At 55.3% G+C, this 25,145-nt stretch overlaps 7 protein-coding genes across 7 annotated transcripts; 5 read left to right on the top strand and 2 right to left on the bottom strand.

Annotated features, from left to right (window-relative positions):
- Positions 1-1,595: 1,595 nt before the first annotated feature.
- LBRM_17_1080 (conserved hypothetical protein) lies at positions 1,596-6,494 on the bottom strand (the record flags this gene model as incomplete). The annotated part of the gene is made up of 1 exon (XM_001563825.1): positions 1,596-6,494. The coding sequence occupies one exon, from the start codon at positions 6,492-6,494 to the stop codon at positions 1,596-1,598; it is 4,899 nt and encodes a 1,632-aa protein (XP_001563875.1).
- Positions 6,495-10,932: 4,438 nt separating this feature from the next.
- Positions 10,933-12,267, bottom strand: META2 (putative META domain containing protein; the record flags this gene model as incomplete). The annotated part of the gene is made up of 1 exon (XM_001563824.1): positions 10,933-12,267. The coding sequence occupies one exon, from the start codon at positions 12,265-12,267 to the stop codon at positions 10,933-10,935; it is 1,335 nt and encodes a 444-aa protein (XP_001563874.1).
- A 1,581-nt stretch (positions 12,268-13,848) lies between these two features.
- On the top strand, positions 13,849-14,247 carry LBRM_17_1060 (hypothetical protein, unknown function; the record flags this gene model as incomplete). Its single annotated transcript, XM_001563823.1, has 1 exon — positions 13,849-14,247. The coding sequence occupies one exon, from the start codon at positions 13,849-13,851 to the stop codon at positions 14,245-14,247; it is 399 nt and encodes a 132-aa protein (XP_001563873.1).
- Positions 14,248-15,190: 943 nt separating this feature from the next.
- Positions 15,191-15,547, top strand: LBRM_17_1050 (conserved hypothetical protein; the record flags this gene model as incomplete). The annotated part of the gene is made up of 1 exon (XM_001563822.1): positions 15,191-15,547. One exon carries the CDS (start codon positions 15,191-15,193, stop codon positions 15,545-15,547), a length of 357 nt encoding a protein of 118 aa, XP_001563872.1.
- Positions 15,548-16,116: 569 nt separating this feature from the next.
- Positions 16,117-17,856, top strand: LBRM_17_1040 (conserved hypothetical protein; the record flags this gene model as incomplete). The annotated part of the gene is made up of 1 exon (XM_001563821.1): positions 16,117-17,856. The coding sequence occupies one exon, from the start codon at positions 16,117-16,119 to the stop codon at positions 17,854-17,856; it is 1,740 nt and encodes a 579-aa protein (XP_001563871.1).
- An 864-nt stretch (positions 17,857-18,720) lies between these two features.
- LBRM_17_1030 (conserved hypothetical protein) lies at positions 18,721-20,613 on the top strand (the record flags this gene model as incomplete). The annotated part of the gene is made up of 1 exon (XM_001563820.1): positions 18,721-20,613. One exon carries the CDS (start codon positions 18,721-18,723, stop codon positions 20,611-20,613), a length of 1,893 nt encoding a protein of 630 aa, XP_001563870.1.
- Positions 20,614-23,150: 2,537 nt separating this feature from the next.
- LBRM_17_1020 (conserved hypothetical protein) lies at positions 23,151-24,935 on the top strand (the record flags this gene model as incomplete). Its single annotated transcript, XM_001563819.1, has 1 exon — positions 23,151-24,935. The coding sequence occupies one exon, from the start codon at positions 23,151-23,153 to the stop codon at positions 24,933-24,935; it is 1,785 nt and encodes a 594-aa protein (XP_001563869.1).
- Positions 24,936-25,145: the final 210 nt, after the last annotated feature.

Raw genomic sequence — 25,145 nt, 5'->3', positions numbered from 1 at the left:
TCTTACCTGCTTTGCTTTGAATCTCGTGCAAGGAGGACATGGAGAGAAGGAAAGTGAGGAGAATAAAGTAAAACAGACAATGGGCAAGAGAGACACGAGGTGTGCCGCCACACCGAAAAAAAAAGCGGCGCCACCTTCAGCTGCCCAACAAAAGCGAGAAAAGCGACAGTACAGAGACAAAATGAGAGGAGGAAGTACGCGCGTAGGTGCAAACTGGACCGGGTACTCGTTGTTTACATACACGTTGCCCAGGAGCACAACGTCCTCCCTCCCTCCCTGCCCCCTCCTCCTGCTGTACGCACCTCTCTCTCTCCTTCGCAGTGTATGTATCGGGAGAGGAAGAGAGAGGAGAAACAAGAAGGGAGAAGGAGGGAGAGAATCAGCGCACAGCGTCAACGCCACTTCATCCGACAGCCCCACACCCACCACCACCACCACCCTGTTGCTCCTAAAGACTCCCTTCAGATAAACCACAAGGCAAAATATAAACAAAAAGGGGACAACGCTCTGATCGAGGCGACGCGAAACATCCACACCAATCAAAGAAAGAGAGGTGAACGCGAACACGCCGCCAACGCCGCGCGATCCGAACATCCATCGATCCAGCGAAGAGCAGCCGCAAGAACAAATAGTGAGAGGGAGCTGAAGAAGAGAGAAAGTACGATGTCGTGTGGTGGCATGGTTGGAGGGGGGGAGGGGGTCAGGGCACGGCGGAGGCGGTGGAGGAGGAGCACCAGCGACAGCAGCTGCTGTTGCTGCTGCTAAGCGACAAATGACGGCCTTGTGAAGCGTGCGAGCGGAAGGACGACACCTGGTGTAGTGATGCGACCCTATACAACGCACGCATCGACGCATACACACACACACACACACACGCACGTCGAGAGATGGCGAAAGAGAAGGCAGAGAAAAGGGGGGAAGAAAGAAAAGAGACACTCCACAACGCGACTCAAGCAGTGCACATGCCCATGCACATGCACATGCAAGAAACAGAACGATGCAACACCAAGCTGGAAACAAAGAGGGAAAAGCGAAAGAAGAGGAGGGAGGAGGAGGGAGGAGAGAGAGAGAGGTGGTGGTGAAACAGCACATGACACTCAAGACAGAGAAGCTGAAGACGCAGCGCTCCTAACAGAAACGAAGACAACAAATAAAGTAGAGAATACAAAGAGAATACGAGAACACGAGCACATACGTACTGTGGAAGCGCACCTTGACTGGGCTGGCAGTCGTGGAGGGCAAAAGATGGAGAAGGGCGAGGGGAAAGAGGAGTGTCACAGCGCATACATGCATGCATGCACGCATTAGATACATAATGAGAAGAGCGCTAAAACACGGAAAAAAGGGGTGAAAGCGGGGTTAAACAGGCTCACGCGCCTGTTCCTCGGACCCATTAGAGTACATCCATCTCAGAAGGTATGCATCTGGCCTTCTGGCTGTGAGTACATATGCATTCGTGTCCGTGAGGAGATGCGTGGGCCGGCATCCAGCTCAGAAGGAGGTCGAGGGGTGACCTCACACTGCTCGGGGATGACAGCCAGTCAATGACCCCCCCCCCTTCACATCCCAGCGATCCCCTCCTCTTACTCCATGCCTCAGATATCGTCGCTTTCTTTCAGCAGTTGCGTGGGACCTCTCATAATCTCCCTCACCACGCGTCGCATCACCCCATCCTTGTCTGCCGTCCACTCTGCTGCAATGGGGCGCACCGGACGCAGCAGGCGCCACGGTAGCGTGAAAGGGCACATCGCAGCGAGTGAGTCGGCCTCCTCATCCTCGATCTCACCCTCTTTTTCGGTATCCTCCTCGAGGAGCTCCGCCTCTGTGGCCACGCCAAAATCAAGAAATCGATTAACCACCTCATCAAATTTCTCTGGGGTTGGCAGAGACTTCATCAGCCGCTGATGGTTCTGGTAACTGGCCGCCACCCACGCCTCCGGCATGTACGGGGCTAGCTGCTCGAGGAAGGGCAGACACAAGTCCTCCATACTAATGAGCACAATATCGCGGCCGAGCCCCTTGAGGGGCTGCGCGCGTGTCGCCCTGTCAAGTGTATTCGAGGCGGCAGCGCCCTCATCCGGTGGCGCCCTCGTCACCTGCAGTGTCAGCGGCGACGGACTCACAGCGTGGTGACTCGCTGTCATCTCGCTCGGCAGCGTCACCACCGTTGCACGGCACGATGGCGGCGGGGTGTCGGCAGCTACCGTGACCTCGTCACTGCTGCGCTGCAACGAGGTCATGGTGGAGGCTTGAGCAACGCCTTGTCGCCAAGGTTGTTGCTCTGCCAGAAGTGCCGTGGCAAACGTCACTGCCGGCGTGTACGCGTCTGTCGTCGGAGCGGAGAAGGGAGCGCCGGGGCTTTGGGCGCCAGACGGCTGTTGCGGCACTGTCTCGCCAAGGCTCTCACCACTTGCCCTTCTCGTCAAGGCTCTTAGCAGCTGCTGCTCCTGCAAGCGTTGTAGAAGTGCGTACTCTCGCTCGCTCTGCCGGTACAGCTCCGCCATGTAGGCGATGCTGCCACACAAGTACACCTGGTAGGGGCGAAACAGGTACGCAAAGTCGATGAAGTGCAGCACCGCCTTTAGCAGGTCAGGCACGTGCGCATCAGTAATGTAGGCGCAGCAGTTAAGACAGAAGTTCCCCTGCGGAGACGGGTACTGCAGCTGCGTCGTGACGTCAGCCTGCGAGGTAGAACGAAACAGGCTGCGCGAGAGGATAGAGTAGGAGCGGTCGGCGTGGGTGGAGGCACACATGCAGCCGTGCAGCCGCGCGTTCTCCTCCCCCATACGCATGATGTTGTGCCTCAGTGTCGCGTGGTTGCGCTCGTCCGTCGCCATGATGAGGTCAGCGAGCATGTCATACATCTGCAACTCGCGGCTGTTGGTCCACTCCTGCACAACGGCCGGGTCGGCAACGCCACCAGTGCCAGTAGTGTGAGCTGTGGCGAGGCAGGGATCGGGAAAAAAGTGCAGCTCCGGTCGGCTCAGTAGTGCCATCACCAGCGCGACAGTGGCGCCCTGCTGCGGCGATGCGTAGCTGCACAGCATCGCGTACGGGTGCTTCAGTTGCCCAAGCAGGCGGTTGTCGGCGCCGGTGTGAGCAATCTGTTGTACCATGGCGGTGAGTAAAAACGTCATTGCCTCGTCATCTGAAAGTGCAGCGCCGGTGCTCCCCTCACTGAGCCACTGGTGAGCCGCCATGACGACGTCGACGGCGTGCACTGGGTTATGAAACGGGTTGCCGTCGCGGAAGTACGTCGCGGCCACCTCGAGGAACTTCTTCAGCTTCTGCACATTCCAACCAAAGCGCTGCACGAACTCGTAACGCAGAAACACGTTGAGGCAAATCGCCACGTAGAAGGCGCGTCTGTCCGTGAACCCGTATGCGTTCATCACCGCCAAGACGTTTGTGGGGACTGAGGCGTGGTCGATGCCTTCAATGAACGGCACTCCAAGTCCCTCCAGTGCCGCGTGCGCCACGCTTTCCATGGCTCGCACAGGTGTGTGACGGCAGAAAGAGCGCAAAAAACGCGGGCCTGAGCGGCGCGTCGCACCGTTGATGTCGTCCAGGATGAAGCTTGCCATAACGCCCTCCATGGGGTCCACACCACCGTTCATAGACGAGCGGCTCAGATGAAGCACGGACGAGCGACCCCGGCGATTGCCGTTCATGCCCTCACCGAGTGACGACACGCCAGCGGTGGGGCCGCTGCCGAGGCTCGGTATTTCGTCATGCAAGGAAAGAGAATCACGGTGGGTGACGTTGAAGGCAACAGAGGGGCCGTGCCCTCCGGTCGCGCCACCACAGCCCAGGTGGCTGCTGGTGGTGGAGACGAAGCTGGTTGTCTGCCACGGCGTCACAGATGCCTGGTGTGTGCATCGAGCCGCCGCGGATGGCGACGGCGCAAACTGCGAGAGCGACGTCGCCAAGGCAGCCGCGGGCGAGCTCGAGTTCGGTGATGGCTGCACCCACGCGAGCGAAGTTGCGGAGGCGCTCACTGCAGGCAGGGTCGAGATGGAGCCGCGATGAGGGTGTTGGGGACGTTCGCCGGCATGGGTAGCAGTGCCGCCCCACGAATGGGCCAAATGCCCCGAGTCGCCGCCGCTGAATAGGGACGAGGTGTTGTGCGGCGTCGCTTCTCGGGCGGGGGTACAGGACGCGCTCGTCGCCTCCGTGTCAATCTCGATGAGGAAGACGACGTCTGGCACCTCCGCAGCTGCTACCCGCTCTGCGGCATCGCCAGAAGCAGCCTCTGCCGCCGCCTCTATGGCCACCGTCGGCGTGCGCCCAGACATCAGGCCAGACAGGCTGCTGCTCAGCCGACGCTGGTGCAGAGACAGCTTAAGCGGGCCCCCTGCCTCGCCATCTGTAGGCTTCTCTGGAGGAATATTGTTGCTGCGCTGGTGGGCTGGCGCAGACTCCACAGATGCAGAGAACAGCGCCTGGGCAGAAGTAGCGACGTCATTGCCGTCACAAGGCGCGATGGACAAAGCGCCGCGATCATCGCTTACGCTATGATGGTCTTGGAGAAACGACCCCTCAGAGCTGCCGTTTCCTGGGTGCTCCGTGGCCGCAGTCAACAGGGCGGGTGACGTAATGGAACGCGGTGAGCAGCTGGTGAAGAATTTGCTTGTCGGACTACCGCCAGAAGCCTCTGTGGCCACAGATATCAAGGGAAGACAACGACTCGGAAACTCCACCGCTGCCATAACACTCCTTTCCGCCACCCTGAGCGGAACGCTTGCCACAGATGGGGACCGCGTCTGTGGCGCGACCAACAACCCAGCCGACCCGTTGAGACGCTCGAGCGCGGTGGTCGCAGTGGAGAGGCTGCAGATGTCGTCGTCTGTGTTGGAGTCGCTCCCAGGGTGTGACCTTCTCGCCGATAAGGCCGCTCCCGAAGTCGCCTCAGACAGCGCTGGCGTTCCAGGCGAGCCACTGTCGACGACAGGCAGTCGAGTGGTCACGCGCCTGACAAAATTTTCGGGGTGACGCGAGAAGCGTTCCCCGAGCAGCAGCGAGATGTTCTTCTGCTGATTCTGTGCTACAAGCTGAGACGTTGTCGCATGAATCGCTGCTTTCGTGGCCGAGTGCAGTGCAGAAGCAATGCGGCAATGCCGCGGGGTGCCTGCAGGACTCGGAGACTTTGAGTGAAGAATTATGGTGGGAGCGGAGATGTTGGCACCCATGCCAGACACCGTCGCGGGCCTCTTCCCGCCGAGTGAGGTGGCGGAAGAGCTGCGGACGCCGCTGCTGCTCTGGTTGCGAAACGAACGCCACTGGGAGTGCTGCAGGTGCGGATGCGAGGCTTTCAGTAAGCTGCCACCTGCGCCACGGTGGTGAGCCGCCGCCAGGTCGACGTCGTTGCCAGCACCGCTGGCGAGCGGGTCATCGGCGGAGCTGGGGACGCTCTCCAGTGGTGGCAGCATCGCTGAACCTGCTGAACACGGCAGCGAGGCCCCAGACAGCGGCGCTCCTATCTCTGGCTCCGACAACACCACAGCTGCCACCGACGTGGCGCTGCACATCGCTGGCGCGAGCGTAACCTCGCCGCCATCAACGGCTGACGTAAGCGCACTGGGGACACTACCGCTGTTTGCGGTGCACAGGGATCCAACAGTAGGTGCGGCGGAAGATGGTTGGACAGCGACATTGGCACTGTCCAGAGGAGTGCCATGCTGTGGTGAGAGCTGCTGCCGCTGCTGCTGCGTGTGAGAGAGTTGGTTGGTGAAAAGAGAAAAGGACACGGCCGACGCGGGCCGGCGCGGTGGACGACTGCCGCTAGGGACACCTGGACTTAACGGCTGCCCCAGCGCTGCAGCTGAGAGGGCAGTGGGGGAGAGCCGTCCCGCAGATGGCGGGGAGACGACGACAACAGCAGCAGCAGGTCGCGTAGGAGCGGCGGGCGCTGTGGCTTGGAGAAGCTGCCCGGACACCCATTGCTGCAGCATTGCTGTCGGTACGCCGCTCTGAAGCAGCTGCTGCAGTTGCTGAAGAAGCTGAACAGACCGGGTGTCAGCGACGGGGGTGGACTGGTTAGATGTGGGGACGCTGCTGATCATCGGCGTGCCTGTCACCAAATCCGCTGCTTGCAGAGAAGTGGCCTCATTGGGAAGAGGTAGCACACCAGCGGCAGTCGGTCCAGTAGCCAACTTGTCCATGACTGTGGGGCGAAGGCTGCACTGCGGCTGGCCTCCGTCGCGGCCCACACGAACCGCCTCACCGGCACTTGTAGGAGCGGGATGGTCCTGGGTGGTAACGGCGCCACCAAAGCCGATGCTGGAAAATGTGCCCAGGTGCAGCAGATGACCTCGCCCATGTGAGGACTTACTAGCAAATACCCCTGTGGCCCCGAGTGGAGATGCCAACTCGACTGAGAGGGCTCTGCCACCTGCCTCACCAGTTTCACGGTCTGGGCGACCAGGCGTAGGGATCGAAGGCCCCGCGTCGAAAGGCTTTGGTGCACGGCCACGCTTCGGGATCGTCGGCAACATGAAGAACGCACAAAAAGAGAGGAAAAGCTGAAAGATAAAGGACGGAAATACCCACACAAGACGCGCACGTCAACAAGCGATTGTCGTCTTCTCTGTTCCGGTGACGGGAAGGCGTGTGGAAATGACAGCGGAGAGACGGTGCGGTGGTGTTGGCACCCGCGTCGTAGCGGCGGGAGTGAAAAGTAAAGAGAGCACAACTTCCAGTAAAGGAGAAAGAGGGGGGGGGGGCTGGAGACGGCGGAGGGGTGCAGTAAGGAGCGACGCGGAAGAGACACGCACACAGGCACGCGCACGGGATCAGCGAGGAGAAGAGGTGGAAGGGAAAGGGAGGGAGAGGAGAAGAGAAACACACTAAATCGAGAATCAATGGAAGAGGTGCAGAGAAGCGATGCCAGAAGAAGCAAAGCGGAATCAGAGAAGCAAGCAAAGGGCACGTGAGATGGGGTGCTATGAACAGACAGACGGGGGGTGAGGGAGGGGGAGAGAGAGCGTAGAAGAGAAAGAAGTGAGGAGTTTCACTACCAAAATGAAAACAAAAGGCACTTTCATGAATGGCGTATACGTGGCCTTGTCTTGTGTATCGGGTGAGTGTGCTGCTAAAAGAGCGAGAGAGAGGGGGGAGCAGGAGTGTGTGAGTAGAGCCAGAAGAGCACAGGGAAACCGCGTGCGAGAAAGAGAAACGCAGAAGGGGCCTACCGATTGACAGCTAGAGTGGGGGAGAGGGGGTGGGAAGAGGCAGTGGCGTCTGTGAAAGACACCAGATAATCAAGAAGATCCAAAGACAAGCCAACAAGAAATAGTGAAAGAGAAACAACAACACCACGAAGAGGAAGAGGCAACAGACCCAACGGCGATGGGAAAAGGGGGGGATCCAAATCAGGCGAAAGCCCAAGCGAAGAACGCGGAGAAACACAAGTCCAGAGAGGGAGGGGGGAAGAGAAACAACGAGAAAGAGAGGCTGAGAAGGATAGAGCGTTTCCTTGCTTAAGGCGCACATCACCCATGCGTGAGCGTAGAGGGTGGTATAGAGAGAGTGTGTGGGTCTTTACTCCTTCCTTGTGGGGGGGGGAGGTAAGTTTTACGGACGTGTTACCCACGCCTGTCACGGCGCGCACAACGCACAGATAAATATGGTGTGGTTCAAGGGAGCAGGCAGGAGACAGAAGAGAATGAGTAAGAGAATCGCTTGTCGCATCACAGGGGAGCAAGTTTAAGATAACCGGAAGAGAGGGAAACTGCTGCTCGAGGCGAGGACAGAAATTCCATGCAGAGAGGTTCAACACCGCAGGCGACTAGGAACAGAGCATTGTGCTCACAAGAGTGCAGGCAGAGTGCAGATGGAAAACGGAAGAGTTGCAACTTCTCAAGCAACATAAGAGAGGGCCTTTTCTCTTTCGATGTGTGATTCGACCACGAGCAGGTCAACGAGTACGCGCATACAACTACAGCCCACCTGCACCTCCGTCGCGCCACGGCTAAACCCTGGTCGTTTAGCACGAGCCGTCCCGCCGCTGAATCGAGCCATGCGCCTGGCCGGCTCTTCCCGCCCTTTCTCGCCCTTCCTCGGATGCATGCTGCACGATCGGCGCCACACGGACCTGGATGGGCGGCACGCCTCGATCCGAGCGGGCCGCGCCCACAGTTCGGTTCGAGGGCGGAAGCCGTGGCGTCAGCTCTGCGGGCAACAGGGGAGGAGGGGGGGCTAGGCGCATGCCGGATGAGCTCCAGGAGGAAGTGGAGCAGCTGCACGCCAGGGCCCTTGGAGACCCTGTGCCCTGCATGCCAGGCTTCGCCCCCCGTCACACCTCAAGTGGCGGCGTCCCGTTATGTGGTCTGGTGGGTCTCCACATTGGAGCCTGGAGGACTTGATGGTGTCCCCATTCGGGTTGTTCTCGTCACGCCTCCGGCATCTGTACCACATCAGCCCACCCGCTCGGCTGTAGGCGATGCCGCATGCGTCGCGCACATGCGCTCTGGCGTCGATTGAGGTGCATCTCCTCGCACCTCTCCGCTCCATCATCCACGCCCTCCTCACCGCTGGATGCACTGCTCGGATGTGATACGCCATGCCAGCCGTGCTTAACAGCGCGTGCGCACGGTGCTCGCATTTGCACATCTCGGGACCTGCTCCAGGGCAACGCCGTTGCCTGGGTGGCTCACTGCCCCGACCCTCCGTTGCCATCGACGCCGCAGGGCGCGTCTCTGGGTGGCCTGCTCGCATGTGCCGCCACAGGTCGGGCGCTGCCATGAGTCTGTGGCGGCAGTGGCACCCCGCCCTAACCATAGCCCGCACGCCTTCGATCGCAGCGGGGGTATCCAGCGGAAGGTGCCGCGGATAGGCACGCGCCTGCGCACAAAGAGCTCACACCACGCCGTCCCGGACGGGTACAGGGGGGCAGCGACAGGCACCAGACGGGCAAAGCCCGCGCAGCACGGGCGAGATGGGCACAGTGAGGTCGCTTCATGCTAGGCCGCAGCGGGAGATGAGGCATGCTTGGGGCCTCGAGCGGCCCGCGAGTCACGCGTGGCATATCGGGCACAATTCCGGGTCGGATGCCCCCATAGCAAGCACAGGTGGGGTGGGGCACCACAATGCCAGCGCAGTAGCGGGCAGCGCGCCATGCCGTCACTGCCAGTCGCCCGCCGCTGCAGGAGTCCAAAGTGTGGACAGGTGCTGCTGCGCAACAGGGCGAGCATGGTCTCTGGCAGCCTCGTAGGCACGGCATCCTTCTTCCTTGGCGTGGAACGCTGGCCGCCATGCAACTGCCTCGGTTCGTAGTGAGGTGATCCAAACGCCATCGTGGCCGCACGTCTCTTCGGTATGCCACCAGCCCAGACCGGTCCAGCGACACCAAGAGTACGCAACCGTGTCCGGCGGCAGGCTGCGGGCTGCTTGGCCTCCCCGCAAAGGGTGGGGCGCACTAGACACTGAGATGCCGCGCACTGAGGTGGCCGGCATCATTAGGGAGGATGAAGTGCTCCGTAAGAAAACGAGAAATCAAACGACCATGCGACAAACTTGCTGTCGTATTGAACATTCGGAAGAAGGATTGTAGTTTTATGCGTTTGCACACGTGCGTGCAGCACATACTACTTCGCAACTCTAGCTGTATGATTCCAATGATGCCTCACAAATGCTCGCTTCGTGTGCTGTGAGGACGTTGTATTCCTGCAGTGAGAAAAGGGGTCATTTTCAAAGCCCGATCCTCTGTACATGGCATGTTCTCAAGAACAAAAGGGAGAGGTAACTGTTTCTTCAGCAAGTGGTATGAAGGCTGATGAACGACAATTGTTTTTGCTTGGTGAATGGCATGACTGCGACAGAGATTCACTTCTCATATAATCCTCTATGTGTGCGTAGATATAAAGCCGCAGAAGTCATTCGTGTTGTATCTTGTTTGTCGGGTATAGACCCTTAAACAGTACTTTCCGTGGTTACCTCGCCTCGGTGAAACGCTTAAAAGTATATACCTTTTTTTTTTTATAATGCTGAGGCAGCTCATTTTACTGCACGTATAGCGTCCAAAGACAAGAGTGTAGTCAATAATGAGTAGGAAAGTACAAAGAGGAAACTTATTGCTTGAGTCTAGCGCTTTGGGAACTGCTTTGTCGATCCACCAGCCAACAGTGTGGCTAGAGGCAAATAGAAGACCACAATAAAACAATAGTGTGGTGCATGGTCTTACTGCTCATGTGCGCCATTACGATTGGTACATCGAGTTAATGTGCTCAGGGTGCTGATGCGCACCAGCTGAATCATGCAGCAAAGTCAACGTGCCAAAGAAGTATGCTAGTACAATCTCTATAAATCGCTTGCGCATTTGCACTTTTGGGGGACATTCTCGCAAAACCTTTAGAATGAAATAGGCACCTACAGAAAAGGTTCTGCGGGTAAGATTTCCTTCTTAGCACTGCACTGTGGCAAGGTGGGTTGTCTTTGCTAAAAATCATTGCCTCAACCTGTCACACTCTAATGCATCATTTTTTTTTTTTTTTGAACAGGGATCATCTTTTCCAAAGCGACTTACACAATCAAATAGCACGAGCTACAGCGAGTATTCATACATATACTCTACCAATAATAAGCATAAAACACGAAGTGCACAAGCACAAAGGAAAGGTGAAAAGAAAGAAAGAGATGGTATAGATCAATGAGACAACGAATCTGAGATACATGTCGCCTGGTCGAATCACTTATGAAAAGAATGAGAACAAAATACGAATAAATGAGCATCGAGAATCTACTGAGTCCCAGTGCCAGCGGGAAAACGGCAAAGAAATGAGAATTTGAATTGTCTGTCCCTGGTGACTAGGATAGCTCTAGGCACATACATAGATGGGTTCACATAATCCAGCGTTGTACCGGTTGTTCTTTTCCCTCTCCAGAAAAGAAAGAATATACTTTGAGCACAAGGAAGAGAAACTACGGAAGCACCTCCTAAATAGGCTCAGCGTCGTAGTGTGCTCGGAAACCGTTCACATCGCCCTCAATAAACATCTCTGTGGATTGAGGATTCACGGTGACTTCGACAACGTAGCGGCCGTCGTCGTTCTGGTACATCCTGGCGTTGTCTAGAGCCTCGATATTGGAGCGGGCACCAAACGTGGCGCGCACGTGAATGCGGAAATCTTGTGTGTCGTTATAAAACGCCCACTTCTTCTCGTGATCGTTGACAAGGCGGAACAACAAACCGTTACCTTCGGTCTTGAAGCACTTGCTGCAGTACGTTCCCTTGTAGCTTGAGCCGCCGTGTTGGGCCTCTGGAATCGCTGCTTTCACCAGAACAAACTTACAATCCTGGTTCTTCAGCGTCAGCTCGTTGCCACTGGCGATGCACTCAAGGCCGTACTGAAAGCCAACGTTGAAGGCGCTCTCCAGCTTAGACTCCTCCTCAGTCCCCATCATTCGAGTAGACATGAGAGGCTCTTCAGACGACAAAACATTCTGATTCAGAGCAGCAGTGCCACGAATACGATTAGCCACACTGATAGAGATGTCCACCTCGTTTGCGTTTCCAGGTCTGAAAGTGACAATCGGCTGGTTGCGCGTGGGGACAGGGCCACCGTTGAACGACTTCAACACATAGACACCCTCGAGGTTGGTCTGGCTAAGAATCCGGCATAGCTGGATGGTGCCCTCCGAAGACTGGAGCAGAATCCCTGACTCGTTATTGCAAATATGGAAACCCTTTTGAAATCCTTCGCTGATCAGCTTCTCCACGCGCATCAGGCTTTCGTCCGCCTCGACCTGAGTGGTTGCAAGTTCACCTCGCAGAAGACCTGCGTCAAGCTGGCAGCTGCCGCGCAGGGAGTTTGCAACATTCGCAGTGACAAAGCATCCACCATTGCCGTCGGGAATGAAGCGCATTATCATCTCCTGATTCGGCGGCTGGCCGTTGATCGCAATGATAGCGTGCTCGCCGTTCAGATCCGAAAGCTTCGATGAGCACACAAAAGCAAAAGAGCTGTTGGTGTTTTTGAGAAGAAGTCTGTTAAGCTCAATCACAATATCAAATCCGTCAGCAAATCCCTTGCTCAGCGTCTGCTCCACCGACTCCTGAGCGGGACCGGTCACGTTGCCCGTGGAATGCAGAGAGCCGACAATATGGCCATTTTCATATTGTACCGTTCCGCGCAGATCATTCACAACAGTGGCATGCGCTGTCAGTGTGTCCCCGCAGCGGTGAATAGTCAGAGTCGCTTTTGTAGATGCAATCTTCCCATCGCAATGGGAAAGAGTATATGTACCGCAGATGTCGTCGGCAGTGGACATTGCTGCTTCAGTTTCGTCTCGCACAGCGTGTATATCTAGTGTTGTAAGTAACAGTTGTGGTGGTGAAGTAACGCTGTTGCTGCTTTTGCGTATGGGGGACAAGTTCCGGTTGTAAGCATGTAAACGAAAAAAAAAACGATATACAGAAGCCTACAACCAAAAGAGAACAGTCTTCGTTTCACGCGGAATAGTAAAGGTGGCAGTGAGTGTCAAAAGTTAAAGAGGTTTCCGTAAAATAAGAAAAGATATAATTGAAGAGAGCCGCATGCTTACAGTCACACAGACGTAATGGTACGAGGTAGAAAGAGAGCATACTCTGGGCACATTCAGATTTGGCACTTTGTGCCCTTGGTAGCATAGGGTCTGTTGATGGTGTCCTTGTGCACTTAAGACAACAGCAACGCGGGCAAGGAAAGTAAGAAAAAAATGTTCCGTTCCTCAGCGAATTCTTTCACGTTTCTTTAAAAAGGTGAGCTCAAGAGGAAAGCAACACTTTTCCATGCTCATCCCCACATGTTTGACAAATCGATTAAACAAGAATCACTGGTTTGCAGCCCACACGCAAGTCCACTGTTTGCGTTCAAACAAGTGCAATAATGGACTTCTGGCGTGGCGAAGTAAAAGGTACTTGTCACGTACTTGATCCATCATGTTCGGTGTTGGAGTTCGAGAGAAAGTCGCGGTGCAACCATGCAAGATCTCTACCACCATACCGGCCGCAAGTCCCTGCCCCCCCCCCTCTTCTCTTTCATTGCCTGCCAACTTAGCTGGGCCAGCCATGGGTCCTCTCGCAGCCTTGTCCTTCGGGCTTGCTTAGTGACGGTGGCCAATTACACCCGAGGACGGGCTCACCTTCCAGGACCTCCCCCACCCCGCCATCGATCATCTCTGGCAACCGTTCGCTTAGCAGCCCTGTCCCTTTCAAACCTCCAGGCCCCCCCCCGCTACCCTTATGAGCCCATCTCCGGCTGCTGCTCGCCAGCACGTCTGCCACGCCCAGAACCACCCACTGTCAAAGCTACAGCCTTCAGGCACAGTCATTCTTCCAGAGTGTTCGCACGGCTAATGCATGCCATAGTTTTCCGAGCGGGCTCCCTTTTCACCAGAACAAGGGCTTCGTTCGTGCATGATCCGCAACCTCACAACCGTGGCACCACCGGCTGCAGGAATGTCCTTGCAGAGGCATTTTTCTTGTACAATCTAAAGTATCTTTCGAGTGTCTCGATTTGTGCGTACAATGTGCCATTATCCAATATGCGAACGCGACGTTGCGATGTACTTCCTCGCAGTCGTCGCGTCCCTGTGGCAGGCGCAATGTAAATGCTGCAACGCATTCTTCTCATCGACGGTCGCACTGAGAGCAATAGCCCGTAAAGGTATCAGGGTCACGCCGTGCAAGATTGCATGACATCACCCCCTTTTATTCATGCATGCTGTATGCGTCCATTTGCTCGCGTTCCTCATCTAAGGATCGATGTCTAATCTGCTTCTCATATTTTTCTCCTCGTGTTGCTCTCTTCGTTACTGGGAAGATAGTATAACGCACCCTTCACACTACATACTAAGCCAGCTTAGTTTACAATGTCCTTCACTACCAAGTTCGCGATGTGGTGGGGGAGTGTTACCACCAAGACCGAAAACCTCTTCAACAAGGAAAAGCAACGCCTGGTCGCCCACGAGTACTATGACAACCCCAACCCAAAGTCCGCTCGACCGAAGAGCATGCACTCAATCCGCGGTAGCATGCGAGCAGCGGGAAGCACCCGCAGCTTCCAAAGCGCTGATGACACTGAGAAGCGCTCTAAGTCGTCTCATCAGCAGCAAGAAAGGAAGTACGAGGGTACCGTAGAACAGGTCTCAGGATACAGTAACTCGCAGTACAGCGGCGCGCAGCAGGGCCAGTACATACAAGACCCGAAGTATATGCACCAACAGCAGTATCAGGGCTATCCAAATCAAGGCTATAACCAAGCCTACTAGCAGGCTGTGCGCACTCAGGGGAAAAGTGACCTGTTTATCCTTTCGTACATAGTTTATTTTTATTATTATTGCCGCAGCCTCTGGAACTCATTCTTGCTACCGGATGCACGCTTGAGCTGTTTTATTGCTTGTGTTTTCCTGCTCTCACCTGAGGTTGAGCAATCAGCTGTCTCACTTTATCTTCCCTTTTTCCCCTTGCCTCCCTGTATTCTCTGAGTCTTTATTCCTTCTTTTCTCTCCTTTGTGAAAACCTACTGTACAGATACTATGAGGTTAGCGTCGCCTTTTCTTTTTTTTTCTCCTTACCCCCTTCTCTCTCCCTCTCTTGTGATGTATATGTGCATGTGTGACGGTGCTCTAACATACTAAGCAAAGATGAAAACTATTTCCTGTTTTCTATGAAATTCATGTGACCAACTACGTAGCTCGCTTCATCGGCAGTGATTGGAGGCAAAAGAACTGGGATGGCCTGTACTGTATGCAGGAGCCTGTATATTCTCAGAAATGCTGACGGCTGCGGTGAACAACCTTTAGATGCTGAGCGTTTTCTGTGTCCGACTTGAATATACGTCCTTCCTTTCTCTCTTTCTTGATGTGACCTACCTCCGCGTATTTGTCATCTAATTTTTAAAAAAGCATGTGTGTAGCGTTGGGGTAAAAAAAGAAATGATAACAGAATTATGATAAGGCTGCACGCTCTAGCCATCAGTTTTGCCTGTTGCTTCAATTACCAGTAAACGAGTCTGCGAATGCGAGAGCTCGTGGTGGTTTATTTGCAGCAAATGTGAAAAACTAGCCCAAAGGTTGCAACGGTACTGTACCCCATCTTCTTGTGGCTTAAACCTTGACCTCACTCTTCCCATCCTGTCATTTATCCTGCTCTTATCATTTACTTTTTGTTCCACCCTTTAGAGTAGATTTAGTAACTTTCCCCTCTTCTACGATGGGTCGAGGTTTCGGACGCGGAGCCAAGAGTGTTGCAATTGTTACACACGCTCAGACTAACCATGCTGGCAAAAAAACCCCAAAAGGCCTCCGCGGTACCCGTCAACGAAAGCGCCAGAGGTTCCTTAGCCGCAACAGCGAGCAGGCAGAGCTGGAAAACTCTCTAGGGCTCACAAAGGCAGGGAAACACACGCAGAAGAATCTTGCACAGGAGATTGCTTCGATTCAGTTTGCACATATAGTTAATAAGCGCGAGAAGGGCCTTAAGCACCTCCGCAAGCAGATCATGGGTGCTGTGAAGGATGTTCGACGACGCTACACTGACAAAGCTCGCAGCAGACAGAGCAAAAAGTAGAGCTTTTGAACCAACTCCTCGCCGATGTGGACCTGGCTGATACGCACTGTAGTCATTAGCTCCTCGACAGACCCTACATGGTATCTGTTTGCAGAGCTTTGAGAAGTCGCTAGGTGCTGAAAAGTTGTCGGCGGCTTCTCATGGACATGCTCATCTTTTCTCCTTTTGACAGTCTGACCCAAGCTAACGGGTAAGTGCCGTAATATCAGAAGAAATTCATTTGTTCTCCAGATAAAGTGCCTACAGAAAAGAAAACTTACTGCCGTAACACAAAACGAAGTGACATGCAAAGGCCATTTGCATGTGCGTTCAACTGAAAGCATCTAGTAATTAGGCTTTTGGAGGGAGGTCTCTTGACCTAGTAGCTGCCTCTCCCCGACCTTGTTCTAGAAAGCTGAGTTGATTATCCAAGCAGCAAGCTGCAGAGATTCTGCCACTGGCTCGTTTCCCAAGATAGCACCCACTTTTTCCTTTTATTGTCGTCATCAGGATATCCTCTACTCTCCCCTTCTCATTTCCTTCCACACACAATCATAAACGTGCGTCAGAAAGTTCTAGAAACTGTACAGATGCACCGGTGTCTCCAGCCCTTGTTTTACGCGAGGCAAACTGGAGTGTGCTGCACCACAGTCATCTTGTTGACGCTGCGTAAAGCAAGTACTCATAGCACCAGCGGCAGCGGTAGATACATGGAAGATGAGGACCCTGCCGCAGTGCTACGACAGCTACAGGAAGATATGCGAAGGCGGGCTGTTACAGAGGTGAAGGAAGCACCACCAGCATCGCCCCGCCGCTCTGGCAAAACCAACTTCTTTGAGGTGACGAAGCCGCCAAGTAACAGTTCTGAAAAGCAGTGCAATGATGCTGCAAGCACCAGCTATTTTGAAGAAAGGAATGTCAACTCGAAATTCGATGTCCCAGGTCGGGCGAGCTGTGAGAACCAAAGCGACTCAAAAAGGGAGGCCTCTAACTCCTTTCTTCGGAAGCTATCCAAGATGGAGTCCGACTCACGCCTGCCATCGTTTCCAACCTATAATGCGGCTGCTGAAGGAAGGCGCAAAAGGATCGAGACCAAAATCAAAGAAGAGCGCTCAAAGATGCTGATCTTTCGCGATGTTGGGATGGATCTGGATAAGCCAATTCTGTCTCGCGATGTCTTTCTGGTGCTCAAGTATTTCCGCTATGGAATGGATTTCGCTATAGACAATGAGCTTGAGCGGATGTTGCGCTACTTCAACGAGCACGCCACGAACGAGCTCAAGATCATTCAAGACAGCAAGCTGATGCGCGGCCCGCCGTTTCTGTCACGCAAGCGACGCCATGTGTCACGACAAAAACCCCCAACGACGTCGTTAATGAAGCCTACACCTGCTGTCAGGGGGTCTGCGGAAGGCGATGTCGCGGAGCAGGAGGGTTCGACGGTAGCGTCGCATCAGCAGGCCCTGCAGTTCCAGATCAGCTCCGTATTTCCTCATATTCGTTGCGCACATACGCGCCAGTTCTGCTCTCCCAACGCTTTCAGTGCGGCCGCCGCGTCGAAGCTAGCCACGCTTCTATCTCTGAGCAACAGCTCATCGTCTTTTGCCTCGTATTTCCCACCCATGACGGGGCACGAGGCGAGGGGTAGCTGCAGTAAGTCGTACAACGCGAAGGACAGTGGCTTGTTCACTACGATGACTCCTTCCATGTTTCGTCGGCCAGCGGTAGTCATTCTGTCCCAACTCGGGCAAAAGTTCGGCTCTCAGGCCGACATAGATTGGCGCCGACTTGCCTACAGCACGACCTGTCCAGGACTCCTGCCGTATATTCCCCTCCCAGCCGAAGAAGTGGGGACAGCAAAGAGTGGCACCACAAACTCGCAGTCACGCTACGGCATCTCCAGATCGGACATTCTAGGAAAGGACGGCAGCGGTGTCCGTGCCGCCTCATCACCGCGGTCGATGCCGATCGATGTGATTTCGCTTCGTAGTGCTGACGTCTACAAGTACGGCTGGGTGCAACGTCTGTACGTAAACCGATTCGCCAAATCGCTTTCCCCAACAACACCTTCTGAACCTGGCGAGCAGCCCTCTGACGACGAGATCAAGAATGCCCTGTTAGCCTCCTCTACGTTTGTTGGCAGCCAGTTACTGGAGCCGTTCTACGCTACACTAGGCTTGCGCAACTATCTTCTGCCGCATGTAATGCTGGTAGACCATGAAGGCATCGTCCGCTGGCTCAGCGGTGGTCTCCCTGATGCAGACGAGAAGGCTGTTTTCCCTTCGCTTTTACGGCAGCTGGAGTTGGAGTATCTCAAGGCGCCCAAGTAGATCGTGCTTCTCTTCCATTTTCCCTCCGCCATCACCTCTCGTTCTTTTTTCTGCATGTGTGTGTGGGGGGGGGGGGGGGGTATGTGGACGTGTGTTGCTCACTTTCAAGTCTTTTCCTTCGTTGTAGTCAGCACGGGCCATTGTCATCGTTTTTGAGGTGTTGGACTTCCCTAAGAGTGTCACGTGGTACTATTGTGAGAAAATCACCACCCCTCCTTTGACCACGCTCCCCCCTCCCCGCCTTTGGCTGCGTCTTTCCTCTGCAGTGTGTGGCTATCGCGTTGGGGTGGGAGGACGGAATACACTGCATGTTGCGAATCGCCATTGAGGGGGGGATAGTTATTTTCTCTCGATACTTCTGTGTTGCTCGAGTTAAGTGTTCACAGGTCTAGTGGACCAAATGTGGTCGAAAAAAAGGTAGAAGTACCGGGGCAAGTGTTGTAGAGGAGGAAAAAAGAGCAATGCACGTATGCGCAGAAAACATGATGAGTCGTGGGTGTGTGTGTGTGTGTCTCAGGGTTGACATCATGCTTTCTCTTTACCCACACCCACCCTTCTGAGGTTGTGTCTAGTCGCTTCTGAAGGTGACACTCAGGACTCTGCATTGATTGATAGGATTCGCCTTCTCTCAGTCGCTCTGCGTGCAGTGAGGAGCTTTCAGAGTAGACAGGATAGTAGCATGCCATGAGAATCACTCGCGCATCACTTCCACTCTGTCCCCTCTCCCCCACCCCTCACTACACGCATGTGTTGCCCTCCGCGCTTCAGTGGTGGAAAAAAGATCCACCGTGCACGTACGCAGGTAAAACGGCGCTGCCCTAACATAGCCTATTCTCTGCTTCTCTAGGGGGGAGGGGGGGCAGTATGTCGCTAGCGCACAAAATCTTCGCCACGCTGAAGGCAAGTGGGGACAGCGCCTTGCCCAGTCCTACAGCATCCACTGCAGGTCAGTCAGGCACAGCTGCGACCACGTCAGCGTCTCCATCAAGCTCGTGGAATGAGCGCTTCTACCATATTGCTGTGCAGGGGTGCTGTCACGGAGAGCTCGATCGCATCTACAACTCCTGCAGCGAGCACGAGCGGCAGACTGGCAAGCGAATCGACGTGCTGCTCTGTTGCGGTGATTTCCAGGCCGTGCGGACGACCGGGGACCTAGACAGCATGGCAGTGCCAGACAAGTACAAAGTACTTGGCGACTTCCACAAATACTACGCCGACGTTTCCGACGCGTCCGCCGTACACAAGGCGCAAACAGCGGCGCCGTACCTGACCATCTTTGTAGGCGGTAACCACGAGAACTCTGACCTCCTGGCGCAGGAGAGCTATGGCGGCTTCGTGGCGCCTAACGTCTTCTACCTAGGCCATTCCTCTGTTGTCACCATCGACGACTGTCTCACCATCGCAGGACTCAGCGGCATCTTCAAGGAACCAGACTACGACCGCCCGTATCCACCCCGGCCGTACGCTGTGAATCCAATGGCTAAAAAATCCGCCTATCATGTGCGGCGGATCGAAGTCGAAAAACTGCACGCCTACCTGCGCGCCACCCAGGAACTGCGCAGCAGCAGCATTGAGACGACCAAGGTAACCCCAGCCGCATCGCCTGCAGCGTTGCCACCGATGGTCGACCTCTTTCTCTCCCACGACTGGCCTGTGGGCATCACCAGCTACGGCGACGAGGCACAGCTGCTGCGCTTCAAGCCATACTTCAAAGATGACATCTGCCGCCACGCCTTGGGCAACCCGCACACTATGCGCCTGCTGCAGGAGGCGAAGGCACCCTATTGGTTTGCCGCACACCTTCATTGCTACTTCGAAGCCACCGTTGCACACCCAAGCCCGAGTGCGACGGAGACGATGGCAGCGGCGGCAGCAGCAGCGTCCACAAGGTTTGTGGCCCTGGATAAGTGTGCGAAGGGACACGGGTTTCTCACTTTCATCGATATCCCACGTGTGCGTCAAGGCTGCTCTAGTACGTCGGTCGCATCTGCATGCAGCGAGTTAGCCGCATTGCCGTTGGGAGGCCAGCGACACAGTACAGCTACTGTACTGGGTGCCTCACGTATTCGCCGAGACCCGGTGTGGCTAGAGGTGCTTCGTGTCTCTCATCAATTTGTTGCAGCGAACCGTACTGTCGATGCAGGACTTGGGGGCGGCGGCTTCGATGTGGAGAAGGCAGTGAAGGAAGTTGTTGCAAGTTTCCGGAGCGCTACAAGGCCGTCTGCTGCCGCTCTTCTCGCGCCGACGACAAAGATGCTGCTGGCAGCGCTACAACTTTCCCCAGCACTTCCCTTTCAGCAGATGGCGCCTGCAGCCACGTCGCCTGAGTATCCCTTGAGAAGGACTGATGGGAGGAGGCCCATATCGACGGCTTGGTGCGACGGCACCGCTTGGCAGAATCGAGACAGCGTCCGAGGTTTTGGTGATGCTCTTCAGCCACACCACCCACGCGCGCGCACCGAGGTGATGAGTACGTCTTCTGTCTCCACCGCGGCACCTGTGTCAAGCACTCCGCTGTGGTATACTGCAGACACACAGCCCTCGCAGCACCCGCCAACGAGCGCGCTGAGCCTCTTCGAGGATGTGGAACCGACAAGCAACACATCAGCTCTCTCTTCGACACCGGGTATGACAGCTGCTCATGTCTCGACTTCGTCTGCTTGCACTGAAGGAGGCGGTGGCACACCGCCGCGGGCACCGGCAGCAACGACGCTGAGTTGGTTCGAAGACACAACGCAGCGCCAGCAGCAGCAATGACGAACTATTGACAGCTGGTGGACGCAGATGTGAGCTTATGTACCTATGGACGAGTGTATGTGCGTGTGTAATCATGGGTGTACATGGCGCCCCCTGACCCGCTCCCACCCTCACCCCTTCTTCAACCAGAGCAATGCGAGCGTGTTTGTTGTCCTCGCTGGTGGTGCTCTTGCCTTTCTTCGTTATCGATGGAAATGGACACTCGGAAGGAACGCCTCAATCGGCCAGCGTGCCCGGGGTGGGTTGTATATGAGCTAGACAGCCAGAGGGAACAAACGAGAAAACGAAGAGGCACACGCAAAGACAAGCCAAAGGGCGAGTCCGTTAAACGGGAAAAAAGCGTGGTGCGCACATGGCCAGCACGCGTATGCATACTACGGGTGTTACGTGCAATGTTGGCGAGAAAGCCCCCTCTCTTTCCCAGCCAACCAGCCCGTCGGTCTCGTGACTCGCTCTCTACACGCCTGAACGTGTGTGAGTCGAAGGGAATGGGCAGGAAATGATATTCTTTCCACGATGATGCACCTCCCTTGCTGAACCTCTCCCTCCTGAACAACGCTCTCTCTCTCTTTCCTTCTCCGCGTTCTGCATCTCTGCATTCGATGCGCCTCAACACGCACCACGCCCTGCTGTTTGTTTTTTGAGGAAGTGGTGATACCAGGGTGGTGTACGAAACAATAAAGGAAAAAAAGGTTGGGCCAGTCTAAAGGAAGAGTCAGCGGTATAAGTTGTTTTCCCTTCCCCTGCCTCCCCCCTGCCTCCCCCCCCCCCTTTTTCTCCTCCTCCCTCCTCCCTCTTTTGGGGAGACTAGAAGAGAGTGAGTGAATCGAGACGACGGAAACTAACAACCAAATACAAATACAAATACAAACAACAACAACAACAACAACAAAAAAAAAAAAACATAACAAAAAGAAGGAAAGAGTCTCTGGGGCCAAGAAGGAGAAGAAGAAGATCAAAAGGCGACACGCTCATTCCGTTTTTTCGCTTGTTGTTTGACTGTGGTGGTGGTGGTGGTGGTGGTTGCTGCTGAGCGATCGCACGAATACACGTTTTGCTTCCCGGGTTTGCGTCTGTTAGGGGGGGGGGGGTGTTTTTTTCCCGGAGTCTCCTTCTCCCTTCCCTCGCACATACAAACCTCTAACCCTATCCCCTCCGCACCTCACCGCCTTTCACTCTCTGGTGCTTTCTTCTCCCTCTGTGCCTTGAGCAGCTGTGTGGCAGGAGGAGTAGTTGTGTAGTGTCGCTGCACTACTTCGACGCGCATCCTTAACCCTCGCTCCACTTTTTGTCGCTCCTCCCCCCCCTCCTCCCTCCTTTCTTTGTGTCTTTGGTCGTCTTAACAGCTAGAGAAGAAAGGGAAAAAAAGAGGCGAGAGAAAGCACCTCGAAGAGGAAGTCGGAAAGGAAGAAGTAGAGGCCTCCGCACACGCACACACACACACGTCCTGGTGTCACACTGCCTGTGGACGTGCACACTCCCAACTTCTCCAGCTTCTTTGACTCGGGTTTCCGTCGCTGACCTTCCCCCTTCTCCAGTTGTTTTCTTTCGCACACGCAAGCTCGTATACACCTATACGCCTCTCCCCCCGTCCTCCTCCTCTCTCTTCCAGGTGGGAGTTGCGTTGTCTCTGTTCTTCCTTGTTCCTTCGAAACGGCAGCCTTCATACACACATACACATACACATACACACACACTCTCTCTACCTCTACCTCTACCTCTATATATAGCGGCACCCCTCTTGTACTGTGGCTCCCTCTCTTTCTGCGCTCCCTCTCTTCCATTCGCCAGTGTAAACTGGCGTGCCTTTGTACGTACGTGTGTGTGTGTGTGTGTACCACTGCCCTCCCTCTCTTGCCCCTCTCTATCCTTCTTTGTTTGTTATTGCTACTACTATCACCACCACTACTAGTACTACTACAGCCTTTTTTTTTCCTGCACTTTTCTCTCGCTCACTGCGCTTGTCTTCCCTCTCCTTTGTGTGTATGTGTGTGTGTGTGTCTTTGAAGGGTTTGCTGTTGTCCGCGTTGATACTTTCGCCTTGTCTGTTGTCTCTCTTCCCCCATTTTGTGTTTCTCCTCCGTTATTATTCTTCTTCGAAAAGGTGGCGCCACCTTCACACCTTGGCTCAGCTTCCTTTTCCGTGTCTCTCTCTCACCCTGTTTCATCTGCACCTACACTTCAGGCATTTCTAGGCGCTCGCCCGCTCCCTCAACACACCTCAGCCTTGTCGGCATTCTCACCCGCCCTCACGAAAGAAAACACGCACAGTTAAGGCCTCAAACGCACATCCCTCGTTGTTCTGAAAAAGTTCATCCTTTGTGGGTGTGGGTGTGGGTGTATATATACTTTTACTGCACCCCTCTCCCTCCGGCCAGCTGTAAGAGAATATACAAACGTACAGACACGCACGCATCGCTTGTCAGTCCGTCTGTGCGTTTGCGCCTGTGCTTGTGTGCGCGTACGGAGACAAAGACGTGGGCTAAACCGAAATTGGGCCACGAGAACGCAAAAAAAAAAGCGAAAGAACGCCAGCCATGGACAGCGTAGATGCGGCACTGCACCGCAGCAGTGCCGGGCAGCCCTCCTCGCCAATCGAGTTCAACGTGGAGAGTATATACGCGCGTCACCTCACCGGAGGGCCAAGCATGAATGGAAGCTGCAGCCTTAGTGCCAACGCCTCGCGGCTGGTGACCTCGCCGTGGCTGCCTGCACCTACGCACGCAGCCTCACCTTCATTGGTCACCATTGAGGAGCCCGTGCTGCACGATGCAGTCAACACTCATGCCGCGATCACTCCAGGTATTGTACCAGAGGACGGGGAGCTAGATCAATTCGATATTGTTCTTCAGCAGGATGCGGCCGCTAGTAATGGCAATGCACAAGCTCCCTTCCGTAACCGCAGCCCGTCTAACGCTGGCACTCACTCGCCATCTGGGGCCACTCCACCTTTGGCTGCCGGCTGCTATGCAGGCAGCAGCGGCCTCGTCGTCTCCTCGACTTCTCACTACAGTGGTGGGGCGGGAAGCAATCAATGTTGCAGTCCTAGTGTTCTGCTTCAGGGCGCTGCGAGACGGCTACCTTCAGTGGCTGGTGCGTGTCAAGCATCGGCCATAACTCAAGATAGAGACCAATGTGCTCGGCTCATCCACCAGATGGTATCTGCATGCCGCGGTGAGCTGCATCTGCACGGGTACAGCGGCAGTGGCGGTACCAGCAGCACGTCCGTAGCCTCCCCTGGTGGAGATCCGCGAACAACAAGCTCGCCGGCTGCACCGCAGCCCTCCACCACATCTGCTGCAGGTGTCGTTTCCGGGCTCGATCCGCACATCTTCGAAGAGGAGCTGAGCCTCCTCACCGGAATCATACTGGAGGCAAACATGGCCCACAACCCGCAGTGGCAACCTCAGTTTGCATACCGAAGTAACCATAATGCCAGCAGCAACAGCAACGGTGGCTACGTCTCGCCACCACACGGCGTTCTGCGAACCTCGCCACGCAGCGGCGGTGTGGGCCTCCAATCCCTAGCAACAGTGCCATCAGCACCAACGGCAACCATGGCAGCAAGTCTATTCGGCGCAAGCACCGGTGTGGCTGCTCGCTCTCATTCACGCAGCTCTCCTGCCGGCTGTTTACCAGGGGCACACCCCATGTCAAACTACTTGGCGAGCGTCACTGCCAACAACATCAACAACGACGGCCGCTCAACAATCGACACCGAGGTGAGCGACTCGCTGTGTCGCATCTCCCATTTCGGCGGTAGTGGTGGTTCGAACTACCACATGTACATGATGGAGCATGGTGTCCGCCCAATGAACCCCTGTCAAGGTGCCGCGCCGCTGTCGGGTGTCACGAGTGGAAGCGTTCGGAGTATCTCTCAGGTGCTGCAGCATCAACAGGCATGGACAGCGCTCATGCACGAAAGTGCTAGCAATCCAGGTCACCTCGATCGGGCTGCGATTGCCAGCCTTAGTGGACAAGCCTCTCGGCGGCCGAGTGGCAGCGCGGCACGTAGCACAAGTGCCAACGTCAAGCACCCGCGTGCAGTAAAGCCGGAAGTGAGCAGCGGCGGCGGCAGCATCCGGGGCCCACGCAGTCGCACAGGCAAGAACGTGGCACCCAGCAACCACTCCGCCTTCTCCGAGTGCTCTGGGGGCGAAACTCGCAGCTGCCGCTCCACCCTCACCGGCGCGCACCGCGTTCTCTCCTCCTCGGCGAACGCAACGACCAACACATCCTTGTCCAGCAGTGTCTTTCACCAGATCCAGGTAGAGCACGGGATTGCCATGAACAGTGGTAACGGTCGCTCCAACAACACATAAAAAGTGGCTGCGTGTGTGGCCCCCCTCCCCATTCCCATGCGCACCCCTATCCGTCTTTATACAAACAAGCCTTGGAAAAGACGACAACGAGAGAAGGAAGGCGACAGTATGTATAGAAGGTGAATGGGAGTGGAAGGTGACGACGAATATGAAACGCTAGGTAGAACGAGGGAGAGAGGCAGCAGTAGCGTGATCGATGACATCCAGAAG

This window comes from Leishmania braziliensis, chromosome 17, assembly GCF_000002845.2.
Source record: "Leishmania braziliensis MHOM/BR/75/M2904 complete genome, chromosome 17".
In the NCBI taxonomy this organism is placed as follows: domain Eukaryota; phylum Euglenozoa; class Kinetoplastea; order Trypanosomatida; family Trypanosomatidae; genus Leishmania; species Leishmania braziliensis.
Note: the sequence above shows the minus strand (reverse complement) of the source record. Positions and strands in the feature narration are given on the sequence as shown.